General features: G+C 43.2%; 2 protein-coding genes and 1 long non-coding RNA gene across 10 annotated transcripts in view; 2 read left to right on the plus strand and 1 right to left on the minus strand.

The window, feature by feature from the left end:
- The window catches only part of KAT6B (lysine acetyltransferase 6B), a 191,839-nt gene extending 186,251 nt beyond the window's left edge, over window positions 1-5,588 (plus strand). For all 6 annotated transcript variants that reach the window (XM_045439679.1, XM_045439680.1, XM_045439683.1 and 3 more), the window contains exon 18: window positions 1,463-5,588. In XM_045439679.1, the coding sequence (XP_045295635.1) occupies window positions 1,463-3,990 (2,528 nt within the window). In that variant the 3' untranslated portion in view covers window positions 3,991-5,588. The remainder of the gene's footprint in view (window positions 1-1,462) is intronic.
- Window positions 5,589-8,784: 3,196 nt separating this feature from the next.
- LOC123577420 lies at window positions 8,785-10,178 on the plus strand. Its single transcript, XR_006701836.1, has 2 exons — window positions 8,785-8,895; window positions 9,987-10,178. It is a non-coding gene; the product is annotated as an uncharacterized LOC123577420 (long non-coding RNA).
- A 254-nt stretch (window positions 10,179-10,432) lies between these two features.
- The window catches only part of DUSP29 (dual specificity phosphatase 29), a 35,716-nt gene continuing 33,721 nt past the window's right edge, over window positions 10,433-12,427 (minus strand). For all 3 annotated transcript variants that reach the window (XM_045439685.1, XM_045439686.1, XM_045439687.1), the window contains one exon: window positions 10,433-11,053. In XM_045439685.1, coding sequence (XP_045295641.1) covers window positions 10,809-11,053 — 245 coding nt within the window. In that variant the 3' untranslated portion in view covers window positions 10,433-10,808. The remainder of the gene's footprint in view (window positions 11,054-12,427) is intronic.

The following is a 12,427-nucleotide window of genomic DNA, read 5'->3' on the forward strand; positions in this document are numbered from 1 at the left end:
ACTACCTTTTATTCTCCACTTTGTGCCATTTGTCTTTAAAATCCTAAGTGACCATATTACTTCTGATTCCTTTCAAGATCTTCTTTCTTAAAAAAATTAATCATCAGAAAACTCATCTTCTGATTGAGAGAGGTGTTCCTACAAAAGCTGTAGGTCCAGTAACATGTGGTCTCCAGGGGCACTGGCATGGTTATTACTGTGAATAGAAATAAAATCATTTGAGCATCTTGCAGTGACTGTTAATTGGGTGTTGTACTTTGAACTTCTGAAGGAATCCCTCTACATCACTTATGTGTTCTCAGCTAGCCAATCTGAATGTAGTACTTGCAGGTAAGTTCATGGGTAATCCTTTTATTACATAAATGAGCTAAGGCTTACCCTGCTCTGCACTGACTGGATTAGAAATCCCTCCATTCTGGCAAAAAAAGATCTCTGTTCCACATTGAATGTAAAAGCTTCCGTTTGTTCTCCACAGTAATGTTTGTAATAAGGCTATTTTTCTTTGTAAAGCTTTTCCTTTACATTGACTCCTCCAGGAGATGAGTTTGAGCTTTAACTTTCTAAAGGTCTCATGAAGACTTAGGTATTTTATATTTGCATTTATTCATATATTTGTTTGCTTGCTTATATTTCTACAAATATACTTACAAATTGGTTTATATTCATATGTGTGTAAAGGTACAGTAAAAATAATATTAGCTGAGTTAAAATGAACATGACAGTTTTGGTTTGTTTCTTACTTACTTTAATATTCAAACCTTACATTTGAGCAACAAATTGATCAAAATACAATGTGGACAGAATTAGTGATAAAAAGAATGCCAGTTGTTTAAATATTCAATTGTTTCATGGTAACTACATCATAGTTTGTATCATGCAAAAATGATGATCCTCTAGTATAGATAACAGATGCATTTGTATTTTGGAGTTATGTCTTCATTTGTTTCGGAGGTACACAGTTTATTCTTATGTCAGAGAGAACTTTCAAATCAAAGTAAATAATGTCATCCGAGATCATTTAAATCTAGTAAATGTCCACAAACAGAAATTTACTTTCTCAGGACAGATATGTGAGTTAGGCTTCTATTCATTTTACATTGTGGAATGAATTCCAGGCTTTTACATCAGAGAATGTCTTATTTGCTAAACTCAAATAAGAGTATTATAGTTGTCTGTATCCGTGTGCTTTCTATAAAAAGCACAACTTTCTGTCGGAGGTCGGGAGGGAAGGGGAGAGAGGGAATATACAAGACATATATTACTTTCCCAGACCTGGACTGTTTACTCGGTTTATAGCACAATATGATTCTGTATTCGTTTTGATTATGTCTTTATCATCGACTCTTGAAATCAAAAGCAGTGTTTACTGATTAATTGAAAAGAATGAATTCAAGTTGTTCAAGGTTATGCTTTCTAAGACTTTGTTTTTCTTCCTCTCGTTTCTCTCTGTCTCCTCGCTAAGACAATATGGATGATGATACAGATAACTTGAAAGAAGGCAGTAGAGACAATCTTGAACCTCTAAAGTGCAAACAAGTGTGGCCAAAAGGAACAAAACGTAGTCTATCTAAGTGGAGGCCAAACAAAGAGAGGAAGACCGGATTTAAACTGAACTTGTACACCCCGCCAGAAACACCCATGGAACCTGATGACCAGATAACAGTAGAAGAACAGAAGGAGACTCCAGAAGGCAAAACCAGCCCCACTCCCACCAGAATTGAGGAGGAAGTCAAGGAAGCCGTGGAACCCCTGCTGCCTCGGGATGAAAACACAAGGGATGAAACATGTGCACCGATAAGTCCAAATAAATCACCAGGTGAAAAACCAGAAGGTGATCTAATCAAACCCGAGGAGGAAGAAGAGGAGGAAGAAGAAGAGGAAGAGGAGGAAGAAGAAGAAAATGTAGAAAAAGACCCAGGTGGTGCTAAAAATCAGGAAAAAGAGGAACCAGAAGTCTTCACGGACAAGGAAGATCCTGTTCCTCTGGATGATCATGAAGAGGAGGAGGAAGAGGATGAAGAGCCATCTCACAATGAGGGTCATGATGCAGATGATGAAGATGACAGTCACATGGAGTGTGGAGAAGCAGAGAAGGAAGAACGCCCAAGAGAATCCTTTAAAGAAGTACTAGAAAACCAGGAGGCTTTTTTAGACCTTAGTGTCCAGCCTAGTCATTCGAACTCAGAGGTCCTAATGGAGTGTGGCGTTGACCTTGCAGCTGCGTGTAACAGTGAACCTAAGGAGCTTTCTGGAGACACTGAAGCTGCACCTGAATCTGATGAGGAATCCCCAGAAGAACAGGCACAGAAGCAGGACCAAAAGAGTGGCGAAGAAGTGGATTCTGAGTTCAAAGAGAGAAACACGACGGCCATGGAAATTGACTCTGAGACCGTTCAGGCAGTTCAATCTTTGACCCAGGAGAATAGTGAACAGGACGACACTTTTCAGGATTGTGCTGAGACTCAAGAGGCCTGCAGAAGCCTACAAAACTACACCCATGCAGACCAAAGCCCACAGATAGCCGCCACTCTAGATGATTGCCAGCAGTCAGACCACAGTAGCCCAGTTTCATCCGTCCATTCCCATCCTGGCCAGTCAGTACGTTCTGTCAACAGCCCAAGTGTCCCTGCCCTGGAAAACAGCTATGCCCAAATCAGCCCGGATCAAAGTGCCATCTCCGTGCCGTCTTTGCAAAACATGGAAACCAGTCCAATGATGGATGTCCCGTCAGTTTCAGATCATTCCCAGCAAGTCGTGGACAGTGGATTTAGTGACCTGGGCAGTATCGAGAGCACAACCGAGAACTACGAGAACCCTAGTAGCTATGATTCTACTATAGGCGGCAGCATTTGCGGAAACGGCTCTTCACAGAACAGCTGCTCCTATAGCAACCTCACCTCTAGCAATCTGACACAGAGCAGCTGTGCTGTCACCCAGCAGATGTCCAACATCAGCGGGAGCTGCAGCATGCTGCAGCAAACCAGCATCAGTTCTCCCCCAACCTGCAGCGTCAAGTCTCCTCAAGGCTGTGTGGTGGAGAGGCCTCCGAGCAGCAGCCAGCAGCTGGCTCAGTGTAGCATGGCCGCTAACTTCACCCCACCGATGCAGCTGGCCGACATCCCTGAGACTGGCAACGCCAACATTGGCTTATATGAACGAATGGGTCAGAGTGATTTTGGGGCTGGGCATTACCCACAGCCATCAGCCACCTTCAGCCTTGCCAAACTACAGCAGTTAACTAATACACTTATTGATCATTCATTGCCTTACAGCCATTCCGCTGCTGTAACTTCCTATGCAAACAGTGCCTCTTTGTCCACACCATTAAGTAACACAGGGCTTGTCCAGCTTTCTCAGTCTCCGCACTCTGTCCCTGGGGGACCCCAAGCACAAGCTACAATGACCCCACCCCCCAACCTGACTCCTCCTCCGATGAATCTGCCACCGCCTCTTTTGCAACGGAACATGGCTGCATCAAACATTGGCATCTCTCACAGCCAAAGACTGCAAACCCAGATTGCCAGCAAGGGCCACGTCTCCATGAGAACCAAATCGGCATCTCTGTCACCAGCCGCTGCCACCCATCAGTCTCAGATCTATGGGCGCTCCCAGACTGTAGCCATGCAGGGTCCTGCACGGACTTTAACGATGCAGAGAGGTATGAACATGAGTGTGAACCTGATGCCAGCCCCAGCCTACAATGTCAACTCTGTGAACATGAACATGAATACTCTCAATGCCATGAATGGGTACAGCATGTCCCAGCCGATGATGAACAGCGGCTACCACAGCAATCATGGCTACATGAATCAAACACCCCAATACCCTATGCAGATGCAGATGGGCATGATGGGAACCCAGCCATATGCCCAGCAGCCAATGCAGACCCCGCCCCATGGTAACATGATGTACACGGCCCCCGGACATCACGGCTACATGAACACGGGCATGTCCAAACAGTCTCTCAATGGGTCCTACATGAGAAGGTAGGCAACATGGGCAGTCACAAGATCCCCCTGGGCATCACTATTGGATTGAATCTGCACAAATACCTTCGAAGAGTACGATTTCAAAACCAGCAATTGGTGTGAATGCAAAAACATTTGTTGGCACCATTTATTTAAAAAAAAAAAAAAAAAAAAAAGCTGTATGCAGCAGAAAGCCTTATACAAGTTGTTTTTCTTTTTTTCCTTTTTCTTTTTTTGGTATCTTTGTTTCTGTTACTTTTATATGAAATTCTCTGCAAAGGAAGGCCTCTCTGGACTACAATTTGAAGGCAGCCACTTGTTGTGCCTGCTTCCATGAAATGATGTGGATATCAAGCCCCGCCCCACCAAATTATCTGTTTTAATACTGAACCTAGAACTTTTTTTTTCTTCCCTGTCCACTCCATGTAAATGCCTTTAGCATTTCAGTTATTGTATATTTTGTTTAAGGTGACACTTCAGCATGCCGCTAATGTCTTTGTTAGTGACAGTGCATTTTGTAGTACTGTACAAGTGTTGTGCTAACAGTAAGCCATTTCTTAAGTTTTTTGCCTTGATTAGGGTGCCCTAATTTGAGGGTTTAAAAAAAATTATATTTTTGTTAATTATAAAACTGTAAAGAGCTATAAAAGCTATTCCCATTTGGTTAGTCAAAAGGGGTTTTATTGCTAAATGTTTGGTGTAAAGTTGAGACCCTTTTCCATTTTGGTGACAGATTTCTTTGGGGAAAAAAGGCAGCTTTCTGTTTTATAAATGCAGACTTCTGTTTATTGAATGAAGCATATCTCAGTGTTTATCTGTCAGGTTTTGAAACATTTCATATATGTCCAAATACTTGGCAGGATTTAAAAAAAAATAGTGAATTTGGTGTAAAGTTGCTATTTTATGGAAATGCCTCTAACTTTACATTTTCATTCCATCTGTAGATTTTTCTATCTTTATAAAATATTGGAGTTATTTTTTAAGGAAAAATAGAGAAGTAGCTTGTGAATAGCTCAAACTAAGCTTACAAATCGCATGTAAAAAAGCAAAAAAAAGTTATTTGTGTCTGTTTATATTGCTTCCTTTTTTGTAGCCTTTGTACCTGTACAGGGTGACTGTAAGGGCCAAGCAGGAGAGGCGTAATCCTTGTATAAAATAGGAGCCAGCGACACTCTTGTATTTATCTGTTCTCTTTTTAGTCAGTCACTTCAAAAAAAAGAAGAAAAAAAACAAACAAAAAAAAAGCTGTACATTTTAACATAAAATAAATTATGATGAGCCATTTTTAGCCTCTTGTGTCCTGTCATATTATGATTGATAGAGAATGACCAATGGAACTGTATCATGTGTCACATCTCAGAACACATACACATTTTGGGAAAATAAATTATTTAGTGTAAATTGGAGTTATGAGATTTTCTGATTTGTTTTGACTTTGGGGGAGGGGGTTGGCAATAAATAAGAGTAATATCTAATAAAACCATCACATATACCAAATACCTATTTAATAAATTAATTTATAATGGATTTTAATGCTTTTCATGAAAGTTTATTTTATGCTGGTGCATACCTTCTGTATGCCAATCATTGTCTTTAAAATAAAGTGAATTTGTTTTTTTCTTTTTGACTTTGATCTTCATTTGCAAAGGGATCCTATACAAATATTCAGTTGCCTCATCTGTACCGTCTGTGTAAACACCCCTCAGGGCCTTAGCACAGTGGTAGCAAACTTCATTTTTATAAAAGTTAATACCAAAACACCCAATTTGGGATTGTACGTTTGAAAAATCATCTCAAAAAAAAAAAAAAAAAGGTGTGAAAGTTTTGCTCTTGTGAATGAATGATTGGATGTTTTCTTTAGAGTCTAAAGTTTAGACCAAAAACAAAAAGTCATTGTTTACAAACACTATTCTATGGCATTCAGAGAAACTTCTGTCTGACTGTTAAAACAGTTTATTATTTGAGCTTCTAGCCTAGAAATAAATGCCTCACTTGGCATCCATGGGAACTGGCCCATTAAGCTCCCAATGTGTCTAAATGTAGGTGCTCACGACTCTCCCGTCACTTCTTTTATATCGCGCAGAGGGAGAACGTTTTTCCATCAGTGGTTCAACACAAATCAAGTGTTGTATAGACATAGACACAAACTTTCAAGTAGACTCAGAATAAAACTGAAAAGGCAGGCTAGTGCACATGCCCCAGGATCACAGGACACTGTAGAGGGAGGAGGCCCAATGGGGTTTTGCTTTGCGCTCTCACCCTTACTAGGTTTCCTTCACAGTTACAAAGCGTTCTGGGTTTAGCGTCTGGCAAGACGTTGTCTTTAGGTCCTTTCTTTCCACAAATGCCCAGTCCGTGAGGGAATTCTCTGTAGTGGCTGAGGGAGAGCTCATGAAACGACACTTCTGCAAGGGCTTTAGTCACAAAGGGAAGAAGAGAAACTAATAGGAAGGAAAACCTAATCCAGCTTCAGAGAGGGAGGTGATGGTGTGCCGCTAGTTCGGGAGTAGCCATGAATCTTAGCAGCCCAGCGGGTGCACCTGTCAGGCAAGAGGCTGCCTGAGCCTAAGAGCTGGGGTGGAGGCCTGCTAACAAGCTGATATGGAAGCTTCCACAGGCCCCATCTTGAAACCTTCACATATGTAGTCTCTTTCCTCTTCTGTTGAGGTCCTTTGGGACTGAGATTCCCTTGTGTTTTCCTTTTGCCATGGCCTGCTAATCACACCCTGTGGTTTGTGTGAAACTGGGGTTCCATCACCCCCACACCCTGCCTTCCTCACAGTCCTCCAGGGAGCTTGTGGGCAAGTTCTGGTCACTGCCCCAGACCTACCAGATCAAATCCAAGAACACTACTGGGGACTCCTTGTGTCATAGGCTCCCAAGGGACTGCAGCATATCCAGGTACAGGACCCTGCTGTACCCTATCTGGCCCCTATCTCCAGCATTCATGGGCAGAACAGAAAGGCTTGGGGGAGAGAAACTGCTGATCTGAGGTGGCCTCAGAACACTGCACACTCTTCCTTACTCACCCACTCTCACTAGAGAAAGCAATTCAGACCAAAATGTGACACCAAGGATCCTGGAAAACAGGAACTTGGATTCATCAGAACTGAAATGGAGTCACCATCAGGTTGAGATTCATTAACAAGCCATGTTTTTTAAGCCCAGTAATCTGTTCTTTCATTTACCTTATAAGAGTCTTGAGTGGTCATCAGCTGTCGACCTTTTCTTTTGAATCGCTGAAGCGGTGCCTACCCAGGTGTGAAGGCATCGGCCTTCCTTGCCGACACTCTGTTTCAGAAATGATGACTCACAATACTGTTACCAAGCTTTCATAAACAGCCTTCCCACGTGATGCACACGCCTACCCTGTGCAGGAAATGGGGCCATTGTCTCCGGTGTCAGATGAGGAGATCGGGCTCAAAGAACCTATCTTAATTGCCCAAACTCACTCAGCTAACATTTGGAAGCTGAAACAAACCCAATTCTCCAAATGGCAGCTCTTCTTCCTACACGTAACTCTGAAAAGACCGTAAGTTGTCATCTCTCTGATTTCAAGGCTCAGCTAACAAATTCACGATGCTACAGGAACTATTAAGTGCCATACAAATAAACTTTACTTTGTTATAAGCAAACATTGTCTCCAGTGTACAGTCAACAGACTACCAGTACTGTTAAATTATGAAACTGTGCCCAGGTGTCCATAATTCCACACTCCTGGTTTTTCTTCTTCCTTCTCTGTCCTCTTTCCTGGTTCTCCCTCTGCCACCCAGGCCCAGCTCTAAACACTGATGTTGAAGCACTCAGGCCTGGGACTTCCTCCCTTTTCTCATTATCTCACCCAGGATGATGAGTTCCAACACCACCTACGCACAGATAACACCCAGAATTACACCTCCAGTTGTGAACATTCCTCTGAGCTCCTAGATTCAAGGTCCAATGACACGGGATACTTTATGTATGTCTTACAGATGTAACTGGTGATCTCCAGCCCTCTCCCCCCATTTCTGCCCTGGTCAACCTCATCTCCATACTCAGGCAAGAAACCGAATCAATAGCTTTCATTTTTCTTTGCCCTCTCATCAGGTTCTGTCGACTCTCCAGGATAATTCCAAAATAATCTTGAGTAGTAGTCCCCTGGGGCTGTCTCAGTCCAGGCCACCATCCTCTCCTGTCTAGGGTTCCAACAGCTTCCTGTCTGGTCTTCTTGCCTCCCTTCTTAATTCCCAACAATCCATTCTCCATACTTCAGCCAGAGTGATCTCCTTAAAACATAGGTCATACCATTCCCCTGCTTAAAACCATTCGGTGGCTTTTCTCTGCACTTGAAATAGAATCTAGCATCTATAACCCACGTCTTCCAATTTCCCCCTACCTATGGGCTCCAGCTTCACTGAGGGGCGTTTCCTCAAAAATATACCTCTTTATCACCCTGGGGCTTCCACCAGGGCTGTTCTGTTCCTCAGCCTAGAATGACTCCCCCTTTGGAGGGTGTGCTCCTTCAAGTCTCAGCTCACCCCATCTCCTCAGGTCTTCACCCCATCCCCAATTGTCCTTCACCTCAGTACCTGTTTGCCTCATTGCACTTTATCACAACATGCCTTTTTGTTTTTACTTTTGGCTTTCTAACCCAATTTTTGGCATGCGGTAGGTTCTCAATGAATACTTATTGGCCAAATAAATAATTTACTTCTGAAGACTTGAAATGCTTTTGCAAAAATTTCTGTTCCTCCTTTCTCCCACCTCTGGCCCCCAGGAGCCATCTTGCAGAGACCAGAACTCCAACTTTAAAGTTCTCTGCTCCTGCTGTCCTCAGTAAGACTCACAGCCCCACAAAGAGATGGGCCCATGTAGGAAAGTATAGAGAAGCTCAAGAGAACACCAGCATTTCATCCTACCATACATCCCACAATGGATTCATTTAAATGTAAGTATGTCATTATGATGTATTAAATGTAATATTTCATTAAAATGGAAATACTAATTTCTTTCTAGACAAGGAATATATTAGACCTAGGAGATAAATGAGTTTTGAGTGGGTTATTGGAATCCTGTGATGGGAAAGTCCAGGTAGGTGCCTCTGGGACCCTAGAGCTCCTTTTGGTCTATATCTCTTTCCCATAAGCCTGTGTATGGCTCCCCTCACACTCAGATCCAAGTCCTTATGAGGACCTGACTACTCTTGGACCACGATGACTCTCTCAGAGCAGTCTCAGGAAGCCAGGCCCAGCCACCAAGGGCCCAGGCCACAAGTCCTCTCCTGTGGCACAAAATCAGGGCAGCCCACCTAAACTCACAGGGAAGTTTTACAAGTCTGCTGGGCCCCCCGACACTATCCTTCCTCCATCAAGAACTTACTCTTTCATTCTGCTGAAAACCATAACCAAATCGAAGGACCAAGCCCCTTTTCATATTTTCTTCCACAGGCATTTATCGCACTCTTTTTGCTTTCTCCGGGCAGTTTTCGTTTCTGGTCCTTGACCTCTGGCATCTCCATCAGCATTTCTCTTTGGGTTCTGTCTAGTTTAGGGTTCCTGGTTCCAGAAGCCATCTCTATCTGCTTGATGTCTCCTGCTGTTTTCTCCTCGAGAATGAAAATCACACAAGCAGGGCACCTGGCTTAGCTCTCAGGGGCAGGGAAATTCCACACCTGAGCTCACCTGGCTGCCTTGTTCTCCCATTCCACAGCAAACACATTTGCAAATGCTTTCTGGTATGACTGAAAACAAGCCTGTGTTGCTTTGACTAGAATCAAAATGAAAGGAGTTTCTCCAAGTGCCAGTTCCCTAAAGAATATCCCCCTTCTTTTTCCCAAAATTGTAAAGTTAAACTTGTCCACAATTCGTTGAATTTTTCTGGGTGGTGGCAGCTCTGGCTAGGATTCTGCGAGCTCTGGCTCCCGAGGAAGGTAGAAGAGCACAAGGCAGGGGCCAGTGTACGGGACTCAGGACAGCACCCACCCCTCCCCCCCCACCCCCACCCCCGCCCTATCCCTAATAAATGAGTTGCTCTCTGCAGGTTGCAGACAGCGGCATCTATGAGTGGTGATCCAAGCCTGGGGATTCCGTGGAAAAGAAGATGCAGGAGATGGTAAGGAAATGCAGATGCCCCAGAGAAGGGGCCTGCTAATAAGCTATGCAGACTCTTGTGTAACACAGCTCTCCCGGGCACTTTTCTGCAGCTAAAAAATAAATTTATATTTTACAATTATTTTTTAAGAATGTGACTTTCGGGGGCACCTGAATGACTCAGTTGGTTAAGCGTCTGACTCTTGATTTTGGCTCAGGTCATGGTCTCACGGTTCATGGGATTGAGCCCTGTGTCAGGTTCTGTGCTGAAAGCCTGAAGGCTGCTTGGGATTCTCTCTCTCCCTCTCTCTCTGCCACTCCCCTGCATGTGTGAACTCTCTCTCTCTCTCTCTCTCTCTCTCAAAATAAATAAACATAAAAAAAAAAGAATGTGACTTTCAGACAAAGCCAAACATTTAATCACAGCACAATGCCTACATATTTTCCAATCCTTTTCTGCTTCCATCTTACCAGAAAATAATAATAATGATGACAATAATAATAATAATAAAATACAGGCACCTTTGTGCAGAACTGTGTGCTCATCTGTAACCAGTTCTGCTGAGAAGGCAGTCTGCCCCATTCTGCTATGAAGCCAAGTCCTCATCCAGGAGGCAGATTTGAATCCCCCCCCCCCCATTCATCAGCATACACCTGAGAAGTTTAAGATTGAAGGAAGTCAAGCTTTGGTTCACTGTCCCAGGTCACAGGGCAGGGCTATTTCAGCCTCCCTCTCTATTCCCGAGTATCTCTGTGGGCCCTGCTAGGGGTGCTATGGCTCCTTCTCACCAGCCTTCTCACTGTTGTCACTGTGCTTGGCCTGTCGCCTCTGCTGCACCAGCTGCTTGTCCAGTTCCCGGAGCTGCTTCAGAAAGCCCCGGTTGGGTAGGACACAGCGGTTCTTGGCCACTTGTTGAATGGCGTCCACCAGGGTCATGTTCTTGTGAATCATCAGGTAGGCCAGGACCAGGGTTGCTGAACGGCTGCGGCCCATGACACAGTGAACCAGGATCTTACCTGAAATGCAGTGGGAAGAAGAGGTACCACACTATACTGGTAATCATTGCATTCTTCACCACCATGCGCTCTCGGGGGGAGGGGGGGAACACCGATTTCCCTTAAGAATATCCTTGATGAAGCAATACAAATTAATTTTTATCAAGTTTCAGCCTTTGGTTACACTTCTGCTTAATATTTTGCGTGATGAAATGGTATGTACACTTAAAGCACTTTGGCTGAGTGCCAAAGTAAGATGGTTATCTCAAGAACAAGCACATAGGAGGTAGAGTTGCAAGCTGAATTAGCCACTGTTTCATAAAACACTGTTTTTACTTAAAAGAGCAAATGACAGAAAAACCATGATAATTCACACTTGGATATTTGGCAGACTTCGTCTCAGAAGTAAACGAAGTAGGGAGCCTGGCTGGCTCAGTTGGAAGAGCATGCAACTCTTGATCTCAGGGTTGTGAGTTTGAGCCCCACGTTGAGTGTACTGATTGCTCAAAAATAAAATCTCAAAAAAAAAAAAAAAGTGAACAAAATAGGCCTTTCGTGTCAAAGGAAATAACCAACGGTGTTTGTTGCCAGTGATAAAATTCAGGCTTTTGAGGAAAATAGAATTTTGGAAAACTTGTATCTATTACTGTGGGGTTGACAGTTTCCCAATACTTTTAGATTTTTCTGTTAAGATTGGTGGTGATATTAACAAATGTGTTCTTTTGATAACATACAATGAAAAGTGTCAACATTTGGAAGATCTACATAACTTAGTGAACCAATATTTTCCAAATGACCAATGTGGGATATTACAAAGTCATGCGTGAGTAAAAAAAAAAATCCATTCAAAGTGCAAGACAGACCAATGGATTTTCATATAACAGAGTACGTATGAAGTTTATGTATATGGTTTCAGATTGCAAGTCATCATAGCTAGCCTTTAAGAAACTGTTACTTGTCAAGTTTTGGTGTAGTATTAAAGAAAAATATCCATAATTACCAGAAAAGGCTATTAAAATATCCTTCCCTTCTCCATCTACATGTCTGAATGAAGCTGGATTTTCTTTATATACTTCAACCAAAACAACACTACCATGGCATCAGCTAGGCCCGGCTTCACAGTGTGAAGCAGCCTCTGCACCCTTCAGGTCTGCATTTGGTAGTGCTCTCGAGCTCACACAGTAGTACATCAATGTGCGTTATCTCATTTTATCCTTAACAGAAACTTCAAGGTTTCATTATCATCATTCCTGCCTCACAGATGGGAAACAGGCTCAGAGTGGTGAAATGACATGCCAGAGGTCACCCAAAAAGCAGGGGCCATGGCTAGAAATAGTTAAAAGCAACTTGTTACTGAGGCCCTTCTGTGTGCTAGCCACTGGCCACTGTGCTCAG

This window comes from Leopardus geoffroyi, chromosome D2 (assembly GCF_018350155.1).
Source record: "Leopardus geoffroyi isolate Oge1 chromosome D2, O.geoffroyi_Oge1_pat1.0, whole genome shotgun sequence".
In the NCBI taxonomy this organism is placed as follows: domain Eukaryota; kingdom Metazoa; phylum Chordata; class Mammalia; order Carnivora; family Felidae; genus Leopardus; species Leopardus geoffroyi.